This window comes from Haemorhous mexicanus, chromosome 3, assembly GCF_027477595.1.
Source record: "Haemorhous mexicanus isolate bHaeMex1 chromosome 3, bHaeMex1.pri, whole genome shotgun sequence".
In the NCBI taxonomy this organism is placed as follows: Eukaryota; Metazoa; Chordata; class Aves; order Passeriformes; family Fringillidae; genus Haemorhous; species Haemorhous mexicanus.
The window spans coordinates 110,837,530-110,856,209 of NC_082343.1; the positions used below are offsets into that span (position 1 = coordinate 110,837,530).

At 36.6% G+C, this 18,680-nt stretch overlaps 1 protein-coding gene across 4 annotated transcripts in view; it reads right to left on the bottom strand.

The window, feature by feature from the left end:
• ATAD2B (ATPase family AAA domain containing 2B) overlaps positions 1-18,680 on the bottom strand; it is a 74,194-nt gene that overhangs the window by 44,466 nt on the left and 11,048 nt on the right. For 3 of the 4 annotated variants that reach the window (XM_059842961.1, XM_059842963.1, XM_059842960.1), the window contains exons 2-14: positions 14,315-14,469; positions 12,802-12,848; positions 11,644-11,797; positions 9,490-9,592; positions 8,851-8,959; positions 7,576-7,692; positions 6,450-6,525; positions 4,569-4,667; positions 3,537-3,648; positions 2,985-3,100; positions 2,027-2,201; positions 1,163-1,251; positions 235-394 (exon numbers count right to left, since the gene is read on the bottom strand). In XM_059842961.1, the coding sequence (XP_059698944.1) occupies positions 235-394; positions 1,163-1,251; positions 2,027-2,201; positions 2,985-3,100; positions 3,537-3,648; positions 4,569-4,667; positions 6,450-6,525; positions 7,576-7,692; positions 8,851-8,959; positions 9,490-9,592; positions 11,644-11,797; positions 12,802-12,848; positions 14,315-14,469 (1,512 nt within the window). Of the gene's footprint in view, positions 1-234; positions 395-1,162; positions 1,252-2,026; positions 2,202-2,984; positions 3,101-3,536; positions 3,649-4,568; positions 4,668-6,449; positions 6,526-7,575; positions 7,693-8,850; positions 8,960-9,489; positions 9,593-11,643; positions 11,798-12,801; positions 12,849-14,314; positions 14,470-17,002; positions 17,030-18,680 lie in introns of those variants that run through there. The other variant, XM_059842964.1, reaches the window with a different exon arrangement.

The following is an 18,680-nucleotide window of genomic DNA, read 5'->3' on the forward strand; positions in this document are numbered from 1 at the left end:
GCAATTCAGTTTATTGTGAATTAATTACCCCTGTTTAGTTTTAGCTATATCCTGAAGATCTGAAGCTCAATACAACTTCATGTATACAATCTGTTTGTACTAAAAATGTCTTCCTAAATGAAACTTTCTTACAAGCAAGAATGAATAGCTTTATTTCATAAGCTTGGTTGTTAGGCATTCAAATGTTTAGTCTACTACAGATGTTTATTAATAAATCTCCTTTCCAGGTTTTACCTTCTTGTCAGGCAAGTTGAAAAGAAATTCCCTGTCAAAGCGACCAGGTCTCCTGAGTGCAGGATCTATAGAATCCAGTCTGTTTGTAGCACCAATTACAACTATTTCACCTCTGTTATCCAGTCCATCCATGAGGGCAAGGAGAGTAGACACTATAGAGCTACAAGAGAGTTTTCAGAATAAGAAATTTTAGGAACACTGCAAGAACTTCTGCATTTACAAATGCAACATGAATACATTCAAAAGAAAAAAGCTAAGCTACAAACAGCTGCATAACAGTTTCAAGTCTCCTAAGTTCCACTGGCCTCCTGGTCTGCTGGCCCCAAATTTCTCCCAGCAGAGTGGAGGGACATGGACACATCAATACCACCGCCTATAAAATGACAGGTACAAGTGTGTTGCCATACAGAGCACAGCAAAACTGAGATCAAAAGCAGCCACAAAAAATTTCAGCCAACATCAAACTGTTTCAAGAAATGTTCTAAAAAATTACAAGACAGCAACACAAGATATGTTTGTACAACACACCATTAAGAATAAAAATCACAGGTGAGCTCAGTTCATTGACAGAACATTACAATTCATGCTAGAATAACAGTTTTTCAACTGGTTATTCTATTGGGCTGGTAACAGACAATCTGTTTACAGCACAAAACAGCAAATCAAGGAATGGCTGTGGAAATCTTGTAGTTAATAATGTGGCTGAAAGGTAATTGTCACTGCAATTCAATTCCCAGCAAATTACAGTTTGCCTGAAGGCCTGAAAAGATGACTTTCAACACCAAAAAACCAATCTGTCCTTTCTAGTGTAAGTGGGCTTCAGAAAAAGTAAAAAGCTTTCCTGTGAAATGAGAAAAAATTACATTTAAGAGTTTACCAAGATAATGTACCCTATACCAAGATAATGGCAGCATAGAAGAAATATTACCTGTGAATCTGATCTTGTCTGCTAGAACGAACTGGAGCCAAACCATCTATTTCATCAAAAAAGATTATAGAGGGTCTCATCAAGTATGCCTGGTATGCAATAAACAAAAGAAAAATTGAATTCACTGTTAATTCCTAATGTATCCATCAAAATTGAACATTGGTTTCACTAGAAAGCATTAACATGCTAAACTAACACATATATTGAGATATTTTTGCTAGAAAGTGTAAAGTCTGAAATGAAAACTGAATTTCTAACTCCAGCAGTGTTTCAAGGCAAAGCAGAGTGCAGTCTACTTTGAGTAAGCAAGATGGCACCAGTGTACCAGTTTTACTGTGTGCTGGACAGGTTAAAGACAAACACACACCTGACACTCAGAAAACATGATCTTATCTGCCCATAATCTGTTTGTTTAGACACCTCTGTCTGACAACTACTTTTCTTTGAGCTACTGCTTTACTGCTTTGTGTGACTCTCTGTTTGTCCAATCTCTCCTAAGCCAAAAAAGAACACTAAAATAGACACACAACCAAGGCAATCATGCACTCCCCTCTGTAGCATTTATCTTGAACATGTCAGTCAAAATCAAACTCACTGATTTTTTTTTCCCCAAGTTTTATCCAAACTACTTTGCTTCATTAATGAACAAATCAAAAGACTTCTTCCTCTGAGTTTCCAGAGCAAGAAAAGTTACTGTCAGCATTCCCCTATTCTTTTCATCTAAATATGCCATTTGGTAAAATCCTACTTAACTTACAAAAATGTACAGTTATTTAGTTTGAATTGGAAATACCTTTGGCTACCTAAACCACAAAACGAAACATACAGAGAAATTATATCAAGAAAAATGTATTTTCTTCTAACCTGATCAAAAAGGAGTCGAAGCTGACGTTCAGATTCACCAACCCACTTACTGAGACAGTCTGCTCCTTTCCTCATAAAGAAAGCCACCTTTTTGTCTCCTTGACTGCATTCATTAGCTAGAGCTCTAGCTACCAAGGTTTTACCTGTTCCAGGAGGACCATAGAATAAACAGCCCCTGAAGATAAATGGATCAACACAGTCACAAACTTATTTTACGTCTCCTGAAAAACTCCAAGTCAAATTTTATAATGAAGACAGGGAGCCTGGAGAAGAATGACTTAAGATCTTGTATTATTATTTTGTAGTAGTATTGTATTATTAAAATGTTGTAGTATTAACATGAATTCATAAAATCTAAGTTTGTTTTATGCTTTCAAATCAGTAAAACTTAGATTTGTAAAGAACATTAATTAAAGGCATATTAAGTTTCCAAAGGATTCTTCTACATTAGTTAAATACGACCTCTTCAAGTATTAGATTTTAAGTAATATCTTCATCAGTATTTGTTACTTCTTTGGAATGAAGTAATTAAATGACAAAAATACCCCAAAATTTTCAATTGACTTAAACACCATTTAAATCACATACCAAGATGCCTCATTATTAAATATTATAATCCCAGTATAGTATTATTGAGAGAAACGTCAGCATTTTTCTTGATCTAGTAAAATATTTAATAACATAATGGGAAAAAAGGCAAGGTACTACTAAATAAAAGACATGAAAATTCTTTCTTTAACCAAATCACAAAGTTTACTTTCCTCCCACAAGAAAAATACACTAGGTTTTTTTAATTCATCATCCTGCTTATTACATATTCTGATAGACAAGTTGGGTAGCAAACATGTAAATCTATTTGAACTGTAAAACACTTCAAGGAAAGAATCAACCTCCTATGTGTTTTCAATTCCTCAGAGCCTAATTAAAAAAATACAACAGTGAGAGTAAATCCACCTACCTTGGTGGCTGAATTTTGAATTTTTCAAATATTTCTGGATAGAGAAGAGGAAACACTACCATTTCCTTAAGTGCAAGGATATGATGGCTCAATCCCCCTATACTATCAAAACATACCTTAGGAAAAAAGAAACCATATTAAGTTTATATTGTAACAGTTTTCCACAAAAGCACCCTTAGTTATAAGACATTTGGAAACAAATTAGAAAAAACATTGCATTGATCAACAGGATTTTCCTAAATTTTGAAAGTGTGAAAAAAACAGTTGAGAAAGTCAACTCTTGGCTGCCCACATGAGGCTTATCTGGTTTGCAAGTTAACTGTGCCAGGGCTGCCTGGACATCTACAGAGATCCAGCCTAAGTCCCAGAGCAAATGCTTTGTAGTCCAAAGTAATAAGAAGACAAAAGCTTTGGAAACAATAAAATAAAATTAAAAAAAAAAAAAACAGTGAGCTTTTTTATTCATTTACTTCAACATCAATAAGAGGCTGTGGAGAATTCTGCTTATGCATAATTCAGGGAAGGAAGATAAAAAGCTCTAACAAAACTTACCGATTTATCAACAATCATTGGGTCAACATCAGCCAAACTCGCCCCAACTTTCACCCGCTCCCGAAGGATTCCACTAGCTAAGTCTTCTGCTCTGAAGTTTAGAGGCAGGCACCTGTTCAACAATAAACAACCACCAAATAAATACTGTTCTGCTCTCATTGCTTGGAGGTGAAGAAACAAGAGATTCAATGCCTTTTACTACATAAAGAGATAACCTTCCCAGACTGGTAAACAAAACTAATCTTCTTTTTGTGGTAACTACGGTTATATATCTGGAAGTTCCTTAACATTTATGCATCCATACACATATTTCCATCTGTAGAACTAGGCTGAATAGATTATTTTGATTGAACACAGAAGAAACAGTATTTCCTTCCTTTAAGCCCCTACACAGACACTACATCAGGCCAACACATAGTTAAAGGGAGGAAGAAAGGTACTAGTAAGAGACAGGTTACACTCAGAACTACATTTCTGGTCGTTGAACGCTGCTTGAATTCCTTGCAATGGAAAGGGAACAACGTGGCAGACAGGAAGAGATGGAAAAAAGACAAGGGAAATTTTTTCCTGCAGAAATTTCTGACCTAGTATGAGTGAACAAATTTATTTACAGATCTTCCACTTCTAGATTACTGATAACACATGTTAGGTCAAAAAAATGTGCATTTGGTGTTTAGAATGCATGAACTCTTACACAAAAGGAAAAGGGAAAAGCTGGGAGTACAATTGAATTAAGTAGGACCAAGTTACACCAATGATATTTTAACTAAGAAGAGTTGATTTTTATAACCCAACTGAATCAAACAGCTAGTCTTATATTTCCATCTTTTTATCATTATTATTAATTATCTACTCATAAGACTCCAAAACCTGTATTAATATATAATCAGCACTCCTCCTAAACCACATCTGCAGTAATTACCAGCAGAATCAAAAGTCTGCAGAACTCATAAAACATTACAGACTAGTTCTACTTGTTTTCTCATAAATAATAAAATCAAACCATTCTAAAGACCAAGGATGTTTTGATACCTATTTCTTGCTCTGGCTATGCTTTTAGATTTTCTTCTTTCAAAACGTTCTTCATCTGAAGAGGTTGTATCGCTGCTGTGAATGGCGTGCTTCTTTCTCCTATTGAAGTGGCAAAACAAATAGAAAACTCAGTCTTTTTTGCAGTGGAATGGCATGTTTTGGTCCTTCTCTAAAAATAAAACTGAAATGGCAAGTACAGTATTGTTCAGGTTTGAGATGCATACAAATTCTAGCTTCATCAAGCATCAAAATAGTATGAGAGGGAAACAACAGCTCTTACTGCCACAGGGATTATCTGAATTCAACATCAACATTACTAGAACAGCAGAGCCCCATAACATGTGTGGTCCAGTCCATGCTACCTCAGCAATGTGATTTGAATATTTAGTCAATAAGCTGCAATTATACTTAAGAAAATTTCCAACTACTCTAGCCATCTTTAACATAACAGACATACCAAAGTCTCCTTATTCAGTCTAATGCTTCCTTTACATATTCTTTAAAAAAAATCCATACTTCACAAAGTATATAATCTCTTTTTACAAGGTTATTAATTCTGAATAGCTGAACAGGTTCTAAAACCACCTGTACTTCTGATCTGAATCCAAGTAAAATTACTATCCAAAGTCTGAATTAACCATTTCTTATATTAGTATCACAGCATTTCACAAAAAGGAGTATTTCCAAAATATTAGAGAATGTACATTAAATCATCTGTACAAAAAAGTGTTCAGTTTGCTATCAGGTGAAATGTTCAGAACTTTTTGCATGAAAAAGTTGGTTACTAGTAAAAACTCTTGGATTTTAAGTGAATATAGTAAGCTGCATTATTTGTATGAACATGATAATGCACTGAATTAACTGGTTTTTGCCAATGGATAACACGGTCTATCAATTTTACTGTTCAATGACCAAAAATGAGATACATTTCAAAATATATCAAAGAGAATATCAAGCAATTGGGAAGACTTCTTATGACAAGAGGGGATAAAATGAGAGCCAAGTAATGAGCAGGCTAAAACCAAAGGGATAACAACTTTCACACTCTTCATGTATGAATAGTAAGTACAAGTACAAATCCAGAGATTACCCCAAAAAATGTCATATGCTCTTCAAGGAAAAAAAACCAAACCACAACTCTTAACTGTATTACAAAGAAACCTTAGAATCCTAAGATTCAGCTATTACTTTATTTACTTTATATGTTTTCACTATGCCATTAAATTGAGCAATAAGACAAGAGTTTCAGCTATGACTAGTATTCATTTACTTGGATTCTGTTCGTGGACAGATTTGTCTTTTTGAAGCTTTGAGTAAGTTTATTTTTTAAAAAATGTTTTAAGCTGTAATCTCATCTGTTTTGTTACATAAAGCCTACCAACAGTTTCCAAGACAACTTGATACATTCCAGACTTCTTTGACACAAAACATAAGAGTCAAAAATTATGCTTGCTAAATATTTTATTAAATTGTTGAAAATTCTTGCATGAAATTTGAACAGAAAGAAAACAAAAAACATTAACCTGCTTTGCTCAGTTTTATAGAACAGAAAGGGAATATTTGTTAAACTGATGCGTTGGATTTAAATATTAAATATACGGCCTTATAGAGAAAGCTACAATGTGCCATGCAGAATTCTTTCCAGTACTTGTAGCACACCTGTTTCCATTCTGTGTAGCACAAAGCTTCGAGTAGGTTTAGACAGTGCCATGACAATCCTCTCTGGATGCTGATCAGAGTCTGAATTTAGGATACAATTCAAGACCCACTCACATGCATGAATGAACTGTGCAACTCTCTCAAGAATGGTTTGAAAATCAAAAGCTACCAAAATGTACTGAAGGAAAGCAAACAATTACAGACCAAGAGACTGACATTTACCTGATATGGCTTCTTCTTGCAGGAGATCTGTGAATATCAAACAGCGTGTTTTCTCTCTTTTTTTGATGAGCTGGCACTACAACACCAATTACAAAAGAATAAAAAACTAATCTTAATACAGCACAGAAGTGCTGGATTATCAATTTTCATCAATAAGGTTATCACTGTTTCTCTAAAAGCTTAAATTAAAGAAAGAATTGGGCAGGGGGCTTTGTCACTATCACTGTACTTGGCTTGATGCAGGCACAGGAATTCCATCCTCAACCTCCCCAAATTGCTAGAGCTGTGTCTGTCATGGCACAGAATGTAACTCAACCAGGGCACTAGCATTTTGAGTTTATGTGCAGGACATTAAAGTCCATACCGAAACCTCTTCATAACTGATAATATGGGATGTCTTGAAATTTCTCTGAACAAATAAACTGCAGCAGTTCTCTATCAAAGAACCCATACTCTATGATCCTCTGACTTGCAGAAATGGTTCAAAGCTGCATCAGGGAAAACTCAAACTTGACAAGGAGAAGCATTTCTTTATTGAGAGAGTGGTCCAACACTGCAAAAGGCTTCCAAAGAAGTGGTTGATGCCCCAAACCGTCACAAGAGGCATTTGGGCAATGGCCTGAGTAACATGCTTTTTGTCAGCCCTGAAGCTGCCAGGCAGTTGGACTATATGATCACTGAAATACCTGAGATTTCTCATTTGTGATAACTGCTGCTATGCCATTTATGCACAGTTATGAATTAAGCTTACCACTCAAGAAGAGAAACGGGCATAACAGTAACTATTTTTTCTATGTAATCACCTAATTTATTAGATTGCTTTCTGCTAAGTATTTCTTGACCTAAACCCCATTCAGCCCCAGCCCTGAGCCCAGCACAGGGTGGTATTTGCAGAGTTCAATGAGGCAGCAATGCCACCACCACTGACAAACTGACAGTGTGTCAGTGTCTCAGTGTGACACTGCGTCTCAGCAGTCCCATCCACATGGTGAACCACAACAGTCAGGGTGGAAATCACACAGCACTGCATCCCTGCTACTCTGTCAGGGGTGAGAAACAGCCATCCAGCTATTCCCTCCCCACATCCATGGTACTCCTGCAGGTCAAGCACTGTCAGGTTCCTCACCTATTGGAGGGGCCTGGTATCTCTCAACAGTTTTTCTCTGTCTGAGATTATATGGCCGATCATTTTCTTCCCCTTCAGCTTCTTCTACTTCTATATCTCCATCTTCTTCCTGAGACTCTGTTGGGGGGTAAAAATATTTTCAGAACACTTCCACTTCATGTCAGAGCTACTTTCATCCTAAAGAATTAATTTTTTAATAGTCCCAGAGAATTACTGCCCATTTAATAATTAACACTACGTGTCAAATCAGTGGAAATTTGAAGGTCATGATAAATCTACAGCACATTGTCAAACTTCCTTCTAGAATTTTACACAAGATTCTGGAAAGGCAAAAGAAAGAAAAATAAATGCATTCAAAACAGCTTTAGTTGTAAAATACTTCAAATATCACTTCCATCCACTGTATTTTTCCTTCAACAACTATCCTTCAAATTAAGGACAATTCCTTTCTTCTCTTTTCCCATAGGAGCCTCAATAAACCAAATATTTGACAAAGCATGAACATAAGTACAACTTTATGATTCACAGTATCATTTTTACACAAAGCAAAGAACATAGAAATACACTCTACATATTTTGTGTATAAAGGCACAACATAGGCCCATCAGTTAACAGGATCAGAATTTCCATCCATGGATATCAGAACTAGGACTGCATTCTTATTCATTGGGACAAACCATACCTTCCACAGCAGTTTTAACTAAAAACTGAGATGCAGTATGCTGAAACCTATATGGGTGCCTGAAGTTTAAGTAGGATTTTTTAAGGAGCCGAAGCATGATGCTGATCAGGCAATCAAAGTTAGGCACAATCCCAGCTTTCCTGGTAATTTTTGAACCCATTGACCAGTTTCATTTAAATTTTTAGAGGAAAGTAGAATTTCAAACACAGCTGTGCACCTACAAGCTTTCTAAAATGTCAGTGGACAGAAAGGAGACTTTAATTAATACCTTACACCAAAGGAAGGATGCAGGCCTAATTATTACAAGTTCTTTCTGGTAATTGCCACTCAGCACATGAGAAACACCAAGTCAGTTAGAACACACATTCATCACACCCTGATTTCCACCAGAGGATTGTTACAGGGAATGGAAGGAAAGCTCCAATTACTTAGTATTAAGAAAAACAGAAGGAAGGAAATTTACTATACAAACATTTAGAATCCAGGCTTTGTTCTGCTTTCTGAATATAGCAATATATTGCTATCTTATGGGAAGGAGAACTTTCTTTTGTAAGTATTTCAGACAAGCCCCCACTATTTTTTACAACCCATACCTTCTTCTTCCCCTTCTGTGGACACTTCATGGTGGTTCTGAATCCCATAGCTATTTCTCCTCAGTGACTTCCTCCTTCTTTTCACTCGAGAATACATATCCATGTTTTCCTGGAATGAAATGCACATGCAATTCCATCAGTACTGTCCTATGTCACTCAGTATTAGTTCCAGTGCAGCAAATAACGCTCCACACAATCTCTAGTCCTCAAGTGTTTTTCCAGCAGAGCTTTCCACAGGTAGACTACAAAGGCAGTCTCATTTAACAGATGCTAAAGTCAATCTCTCAGACAGTACCTAGTCCACCTAATACAGAGTAACACCAGTATCAAGTTTCCATGAAAAAAGCAGATGATAGTCCCTGGTCCTGCTGCTTCCAGGCTACCAGAGTATGCTACAAACCAAAGAACCACCACAGCACATCAGGAGAGCACGACAGTGAATTTATCAATAAAGGAAACAATGTAGAACATATCCACTAATTTAGTTCTGGATTTTAGTTTATCATGTTTTTATAATGTCATCCACTGAAGAAAATCATAAACCTTTAGACAGAGCTACAAATGTATGGTGTTTGCAAAAACAAACATGCTCTGCCTTGATATGACTTTTATCCAAGATCTCAGAAAGTCTGCACTTACGAATTCTGTATCTGTCCACATCCGCAGCCGTTCTACTTCCCCAGATCGCCTGTTCCTCCTGATGTTAATATTATCCATTTCCTGCAGGACAGCTTCAGCAGTACTGAAATATATGCAACAGTTAACACACTCAAAAAATCAATGGCTTAAAACAATGCCATGCAGAACTTTGGACATAGCATTCAACATCTTACTTGTCTATCAATTAGCTACAAACCTAACCATAATAAAATGGAGAGAATATAAACTAAGAAGTATGTAAAAGAAGAAATGCTGATGCTATTTAAGTTTGAGGTTCAAATTAGATAGTAGTATTTTAACAAACTTTTTTAAATAATTTGGCTCAGTATAAATTGTAGCACATAAATTTGCAACTGCTGAGACTTTAGATTAGGTGTCAGGTAAGATTAAATTTGCAAAATATGATAGTAAAACCTTTCACCTATATAATTATAATAATGGGAATGCAATTAATGCCCCCACCCCATAAGCTTTACAGTTTCTTACCCTGGCCTCAAAAAGACACTACAACATTTGGGTTTTTTATTAAATCAATAACATCTAGAATCTCATCATTCAGTATTTGACCTCACAATCATTTCTCATCTACTATTTAGTCAGTATTTTCATAATCTGGAGTATTTGTAAACAGCTGTCAAAACAGCCGTGGCATGTAAGTGATAACCCTGGCCAAGATGCTTCACTGCTAAAGAAGAGAACAGCACAGTATTAGCCAGGACAAGTCAATTATTTGGCCACCTGTCCTGAAGAACATGTTACTGCTCTCCATGGTGATTAGAGTAGCTTTCAACTGGAATTCTACTATATTTGTATAATATTTGTAAAAAGACAGAAACCTTCATTTCCTTTTTTTCAAGCTGTTTAAAAGTAAATCTAAAGGGTGAAAGACTGCCTAGAAAGAAGACAGTGGAAGTTCTGGTGATGTAAGGCCACGCTTTCATTATGAGAGCTCCTCTCCATTTTAAACAATTCTTCCAAAATATCTGTGATGAGTGACAGAACCATTTCAAGTAAAATCATGCTGCAGTTTGCTACCAAAGAAAATAGGGTTGGAAGGGACCTGGAAAAGTCAACGTGCTCTGCCAGGCAAGAGCACACTACAGAATGCCTAAATCATTTCTGACAGACTTTTGTCAAATGTGTTCTTAAAAACCTCCAATGATTATGGGACACACTGTTACCAGTATAAGCTCATATAGAGACTTCAGTACCATGATCTTATGAAATTACAACCTTCATGGAAGACTTTTCCCTACTGTTGATGAGGAGAGGAAAATTCAATTGCAACTAAAAGATCAATGTAATTTAATAAAAGTTTGCACACTGATACCAAGTAGTTACTGAGTAAGTAGAAAAAGGAAATTAAATTAATAAAAGATTCAACAGAATACATTTAAATAAAGATCATGCTTGACAATTAAATGTTTATGTTTAAATAATTTTCCAGCTGTGGAGAAAGCAGTCTCTCATAGATATGACTGCTAAAACCTGTTTTACAGGTGGCAAGATCAGGACATATTAAGTGACCTGCCCAGGGCTACAGAGAAATATTATTTCAAAAAAAGCATTTCTGGCTCCCATTCCTATGCTCAGACCAGACCGTGCCTACCTGACCTACTTTGTCTGCACAGTAAATGTCAAAAAGTGACACCCACCCTATGTGAATTATTAACAAATGGGAAAAAACAAAAACAAAAGAAAGCTACAAACTTTTGATATTTTATGATCAAAATCATACAAGCAAAATCTAGAATGCTTCCAAGCACTGCTGCTAATCACCAATTTACATGACATTTAAGGTATCACTACATAAACAGGTTACCAAGAAACAAACTAGGGTGTGGATTTACAGCAGGTCAGGCACTCTGCAGTAACTGCCAACACACAGCTTTATCCAGGTGTAAGGACAGAGTAACTTACTCCTCAATGGAAGCCTGGGAAGCTGCTCTGCATTTAGACCATGGACACCATGGCAGTCACAGCACAGACCCAGCTGTAACTCAAACCACAGTCTAGCTCATCTCAATGCATCCCCACAGTAAAACACAGACATGGCACTGGAACACAGGGGTTTCTAATTTTAAAAAAATCATTAATGTGCTTTGTGAATACAACTGTAGTATCCCCACATACCTGTTTACTAGCTGATCAAACAATAAACTCTGATTCAAAGTTTCAAATCTGTTTTTCCTGGACCGACAACTTTTTCTGACTTCTATATCTCCGTTTATGCAAGCATGGTCCCCATCTCCCTTTTTTTCCCCTCGAAGGGGGTGGCTTTTGAGAGCTAAGAGAAATTTGTATTACTACTTCAAAATGCAGGAAACAACATTTTCACAAACAAGAATTAATAACAGAATACTTAGCAAGGACAATAAACCAAAAGTTATTAAGTACAGTATGAACTATGTATTTAATTACTTTCAAAGTTATTTTAAAAGTAACTTCTGCATATTCAAGCTTGTTTCCTTAGATGATAATCTTATTTTACGATGAAAATTTGGCATTCAATTAAGCATTCAATGTTTTTAAGTTAACATCAATACTAAAATGCACACTTGGCCCACAGTTTCAATTCTTAGTCTTTCAAATATAGTATCAAAAGACCAGATACAACATACTGACTTCACAAGCAAATCTATACCAGCTACTCTGTACAGTGCCAAACAAACAAAGAGATCCCACTGCTAATTGTTCCTTAGGCACCACAATAAATAATAAAATACCAAATATGCCTAATGAAATAACACTTTACATAGAGTCAACACAAAATAAACAAGACAGAACTGATGAAAAAGGGACACAAAAGACAAAGTGGTTGTAGCTGAGATAAGCGATGAAATGGCAAGTTTGTAAGGTACAAGCTTTTTAGAAGACTGTTCAAGGTAGCAGGAGCTGCAGACAAGGCAGGTCTCTCTAAAGCAATAGAGTTAAGTAACATTAAGAACCACAAAAGGTCAAATTTCAGATAAGCAAAGAGACTAAGTAAATTAAAGAGACCAACTGAGAGAAGAAGGCCAAAATTAGCTCATAACAGTAATTTGGGAATTAAGGAAAACATCGAGATCATGGCCAAGAGGTCTGAATTGAGAAGAGAAATGGATTTTCATCTAAAAATGTTCCCCATATCCACAGAGAGTATCCAAGATGGTGACAGGAAAAAACTGAGCAGCAACTTTTCTGGTCAAAGGAATCAGTAAAGTTATCAAAAACATATGCTATTGAAAATCATTGACATAAAACTGTTTAATGCAAAAACTAATATAAAAAGTTTTGCTATAATTCACTTACATAAGCTACGTCCATTTGGTAGTGTAGCACCAGGCTGAGAAGTTAACCTATGAGACAATCAGACATACAAATAACATTAACATTCCTTAGTCAAGCAAAAGGCACACAGTGAAAATAGAACTTTGACTGTAAAACGCTCCATGATACTCTGATTTCAAAACCTTTCCAAGACATAGCCTTGGAAGAGCCTCCTTCATGCCCAACACCTTAGTAAGGACAAAACTGCTCAGTACCAATTGTATGAATCTCCCCAACTGCCAAAGCATCTCTGATTAATCTCCCTAATCTTTCTTCATGCCCTTATGCTATTAACTCTCTCCTTAAATTTCAGAACTGAAACTTGGTATAGCTCTCCAAAGGCAACCATCATTCCAACACCTTGGATAAACCAATAGGATAACAAAACTTTTGGGAAAAGTCTTAGTGACTGAAGATCACTGTTAAGCACAGCGCTTTGGATTTTGGCAGAACCAACATAAAACTTCAGATGCAAAGACATGTCGCAGTGGGTTCTAAATGAGCAACAATATGATTTTCAGTACCCTGGCCAAATTTCATTTGACACAATGATCTAAATTCTCCCAGCTGCATTAAATATTTCTTTTTGTATATTGACATTTCTAGGAGCTCCAGTACAAGTCTGCTCTTACAAGCAAAATAAACAGAAGGTGCACAAGTTTCAATACATTCCCAATTACCATGGCACATTAATATGCTAGATTTAATTCATTCTGTTTTAAAAGAGAAAAATAGAGATAAGAAGAGGTCTTTCTTGAGATTTACAAAGCTTTTAAGCAAACTTCATCCTAGCAGTCAACAGTCCAGTAGTGACTTGCAGTCAGTCTTACATACAAATAATTTCAAGAATGATTTTGACATGCACATAAAAATGAAATACATATCTACAAAATAATCAGGATTAACTGAAAGTTCATGGATCAGGAACATACTGTGTACGCTGTCTCACAGTTACTTGTAACCATGTAAGGAACCTTATGAATACAAGGATGCTTTGTAAAATACTATGAAATAGTTTATAAAATAAAATTATTAATTCTGCTTCAAGTTACAAAAATGTGGCAAGACTGAGGCTATATTCAGTAAAATTTACTTACTAGGCTGAACAACAAAAGAAATAAACTTGACTGTAACCCATTCCCTAAAGATTGTAACACTGATTCCCTAATTAAAATATCATGTCTTCTTATAGCTTGAGTACATAAAAATAGCAATTACATTACTAAATTTGGATGCATCAAGAATCTAAAATTCAGACTGCATCTCAAACAAAATTACTTTATATTTTTTGTACAAATATGCATAGAAAGGAAATAGAGATGAGACGATTGATGCAATCCACATTCCTGGAGTCTTAAAATGAAGAAAATTGTGTAAAAATAAGATGTTTCAAAAGTACACTCCTGAGCTGCAGCTGACTGCAGAAGTAGCATAAGTGGGATAACAACACAGAAAAAAACTGGTATGAGTTCCTTTTTCTCTTGGCACCAGTTACCTGGACTGTCCAGCTGAGATGCTCCATTCCTCTCGCTGCCCAGTACCGCGCGATTTCGCTTTGTCTTTGCCCACAGGATCAGCATGTTTTGAGGTACGTTTGGCAGGAGGAGATATGTGGCTATCACTCAAACTAGCATCACTACCTTCATCTTTCTGAAAAGAAAAAAAGCATCAGACCATACTTACTTGGCTCATTTGCATATATCCTTACAGAAAAAAGTGTAAACTTCAGCTCAGTAAAAGGAAAGTCTCTGTCAAACCCTCAGTGACCAATTTTTGCGCAATATTAGAAGTGTTTATTCTGAAAACATTACCAGAAACTATGAAAATATTTCAAATACTAAACTCCTATTATAGTTTTCCTGTATTTTTGAACAAGTATTGTTTATATAACTCATTGTATTCCTTTATGTATCATACACGATACTGCTATTCTCACCTTACTTGCAAAAGAGCTAGTAATGCCATAAAGAGAGAAAATGACTGTGAAAAATTAAAATACTTAAAACCACAGCAATTGTTTATTCTGCTGCTGTTGCTTTTGTCTTTAAAATATTTAAACAAACACTTTTCCTTCCTGTAAGAGTTTTCCAGTACCTTGTTCTACCCATCAAACTGTCCAGCACATAGCCAGGAGATGTCCAACATGTTCATTAACAGCATTAAGCACACTAACCACATTACTCTTAACATCTTTTAAAAAGCACCTAAACAGTACCAAAAGGGGCCTTTTTTCTGTTGCAATTATCAAAGGTAACAGAGACAGAAACTCAAAGACAGTAGCAAGGCATTACTTCAAAGTTGTACACAAAAATTAGACAGCAAACTTCAGAGGATCTGCTTCTATTTAGGTGAAATATCACAACAAAACATAAAACCAGGATTCTATTAACTAAAAATTTTATCTCATCAAAACAGTCTGGATGCCATTCAGTGGGGCCCTGGGCAAACCTCATGAAGTTTAAAAAGTCCAAGTGCAAGGTCTTGCATCTGGGTCTGGGCAATCCCAAGCATAAGTACAGGTTGGGTGGAAAAAGCCAAAAGTATCCTGGGCTGCATCAGCAGCAAAATGAGCAGCAGGTCAAGGGAGGGGATTCCCCCTGCCTATGCCCCCCACTCCTGAGATCCCACCTGGAGTCCTGTGTCCAGCCCTGGGGCCCACAACATGTGAAGGATATGGGCCTGTTGGAGCGAGTCCAGAGAAAGTCACAAAGATAATCCAAGGACTGGAGCAGCTCTGCTGTGGAGACAGGCTGAGAGAATTGGGGTTGCTCAGCTTGGACAAGGCTCCAGGGAGATGTTATAGAACCTGCCAGTAACTAAGGGGACTCTAAGAGAGCTGGAAAGGGACTGTACTGACAGGACAAGAACCGGTTTTAAACTGACAGATGGCAAGTTTAGGTTAGATATTAGGAAGAAATTCTTCCATGTGAAGGTGGTGAGACACTGGCACAGGCTGCCCAAAGAAGCTGTGGCTGCCCCACCCCTGGAAGTGTTCAAGGCCAGGTTGGAAGGGGTTTTGAGCAACCTTGGATAGTGGAAGGTGCTGCTGCCCATGGCAAAGGTTTTCGAATGAGATGATCTTTAAGGTTTCTTCCAACCCAAACCATTCTATGATTCTATGATTAAAAAACTAAAGATCCTTTATTGCAACGATAGAGAACCAATTTTCAAATATTAAGGTCCAGGAATTGTCAGGAAGAACTTGAACTACGACAAAGAGATAGTTTTACTTAAACACAAGGAGATAACCACAGAAGTCCCATTTGTTCATCAGGTTTAGTAACAACAGCAAACTGATTTGTACTCCAGATACCTCAACATCACATGTCACATACTCAAAAAATTAAAAAAAACAAAAGGCTTATCTTTTAAGAGAGGAAGACAGAATATCAGAGCACAGTATTTAGAAAGCAAAATCCAAATGTATGGGTGCAGTTTGACAAGACAGCTCAGCACCACTGTGACACAAGAAGAGCCCATGCACTCCCTTGCCTGACTACACAGCACCACTCCAGCCTCCTCAGATCTTCTTCGGATGTTTCTCTGATGCATCCAGAAACCAGACCAGCTCACTAAAGCTTCAAAACCTCACTTTCCTTCTTTTAGATGAAATTTCTACCTCGTCGGTGATCTTAATCATTTCACTGAGGGATCAGACAAATACAAAAGATAATAACTAATACAAAAGATAATTCCTAAATACAAAACACCTGCACCCTGCATAGCCCTATAAAATACATGGGCAGCAGCTAGCTGTTTCCCATAACACTGAAACTACAAAATACCAACTGTTTACAAAATTTTAGTAGCCTTCATATTCACTTCTGAACACTGAAAGTATTTGTGCATATACTTTCTGCTTTATTATCAGTTTACTTGTGGACTTAGAGAAATACAAACCTGCTTAGGTCAATTTTAGTAACTACTTTCTGAAACTACACAAGCTCCCCTGTGAAGGATAGAAGCAGAGTTTCAAGGTAAGCCACAGAACCAGTTTAAAACCGGCTAAGCAAGACAGAGAAAATGAAACTAGGAAAGATGAAGCAGCATGTAACAAAGCTTTACAAGCGGTAGCATTACAAGTATTTGCCAGCAGTGAAATTAGTAATGCACAGGTTCCTGTATTCCATCTCCACCCCTTTTCATGCAAAAAGCCAAACTGCTCCAAGTCCTCTATCATCACCTTTCTCTGCATTTCCTCCAGTGCCTTGCTTCTGGTCCCAAGTCACAAGTTCAGCTAGGATCATGTCCTGTCAGCTGGCAGTTAAAACAAAATACTGGCAATGGAGACAAATTCTGCTACTTCAGGTCTCCCTCTGCTACAAAATTCACAAAATAATAAAAGTTGAGTATCTTTGAGAACTGTAATACTGTCAAATGAACATATACTGGCAAATAGCTTCAGAAACTGGAAAAGCAGGCTGTCAGTGTGATCACATGAGCGATCAGTTCCTTGCAGCTGCCTGAGGAACCAGACTAGCAATTAAGGGGTTTATTTAATTAGGTTATTCTTTGTTTAGGCTATTATTTTCAGCTGAGCCTCACTTGTCTGCATATTAACTCTATGCACAAACTCAGCAAGTACAAACCAAGTTAAATCTTAAGATACTCAAGTCCAAATACTAACCTACATTAGAGTACATGCTGTGTAAGATGCACTAACACAGAAAATGTTTTATCATGAAGTAGTGACAAAGCTACTACAAAGTTGAAATCACTGAAATTTTAAATACATTACCAAGAATCCAAGCTCAATTTTCCAGTTAACAGACAATTTTAAAAATTCAAGCTCTGGGGAATGAAATCAGACTACCATCCAGAACCTTCACTACTCACAGTAAAATGCAGATATAGTTTTTATAACACTCAAGAGATTTTCCAAACTGGGATATGCTAGAACAAGGAAGAAAATTAATTTCAGTTTGGGAAGCCTTTACAGAGAGCAGTCTATCCACTGCTTCCTCCCATTTATAGCAAAACAGGTCTAATGATTCCACAGCAGCCAGCCTGCTCCCTCAAGGAACTGGGTCTCAAACCATTTATACCTTCAATGATTAAAAATAGCACTTCGGTTTCAACCCAGAAACTTATTACTTCAGAGTAGGTATCATGAAAATGTTCTGGGACTAGAAAAATATGATACAAGCATCAAGCATTTTTTCTTAAAAATTAAGAAATTAATAATGTAATTGCAGAAGTAGGAACCAAGGCACTGCACTCAAAGCTCCTAATGAAACACTGGCACTGAAGCAAACACACTCACATGCTGAGAGAATGCAGAGAATATGAATTAATAAAATCTTAATCATGTCAGAAATTGCCTTCAAGCATACCAAAGCAACAAAGAAAAAGCAAGCAGAGAAAAATCAAAAAATGACTTTACACAGTGTCAGAAGGTACAAAGAGAGAAACAAAATTTGGTGCAACTGCATTGATCCAACAGAAAAGAAGAGACCCAGCAAACTCCAGCTGTGATCCAGAACAACCAGAAAAACCTCTTACAGAAAGCACTCTTGCTACAAATGAGTAAGGAAATAACTGGCATTAACAGGATACCACCCATGCTCTAGACTGGCAAAACACAGTCTTATCTTTGGATTCAAAAGTAAAATGGAATGTGACAGCTGAATGAGTACCACAAATCAGCTGTTGAGCTAAGATTCAATTTAGGCAGAGGCAGTGGGGGCAAACTGGTAACACATCTTCACTGAAGGCACTTGAACAATGGTACTGATATATCTAGAAACAAAAGTGAAAATGAATAATAAAGCAAGAAAACATATATAGCTGCATATTATCTCTATGCTTTGTATGAAAAGGAGAAAGACAGAAACACTGTTTAATACCCATCTATGAGCAAG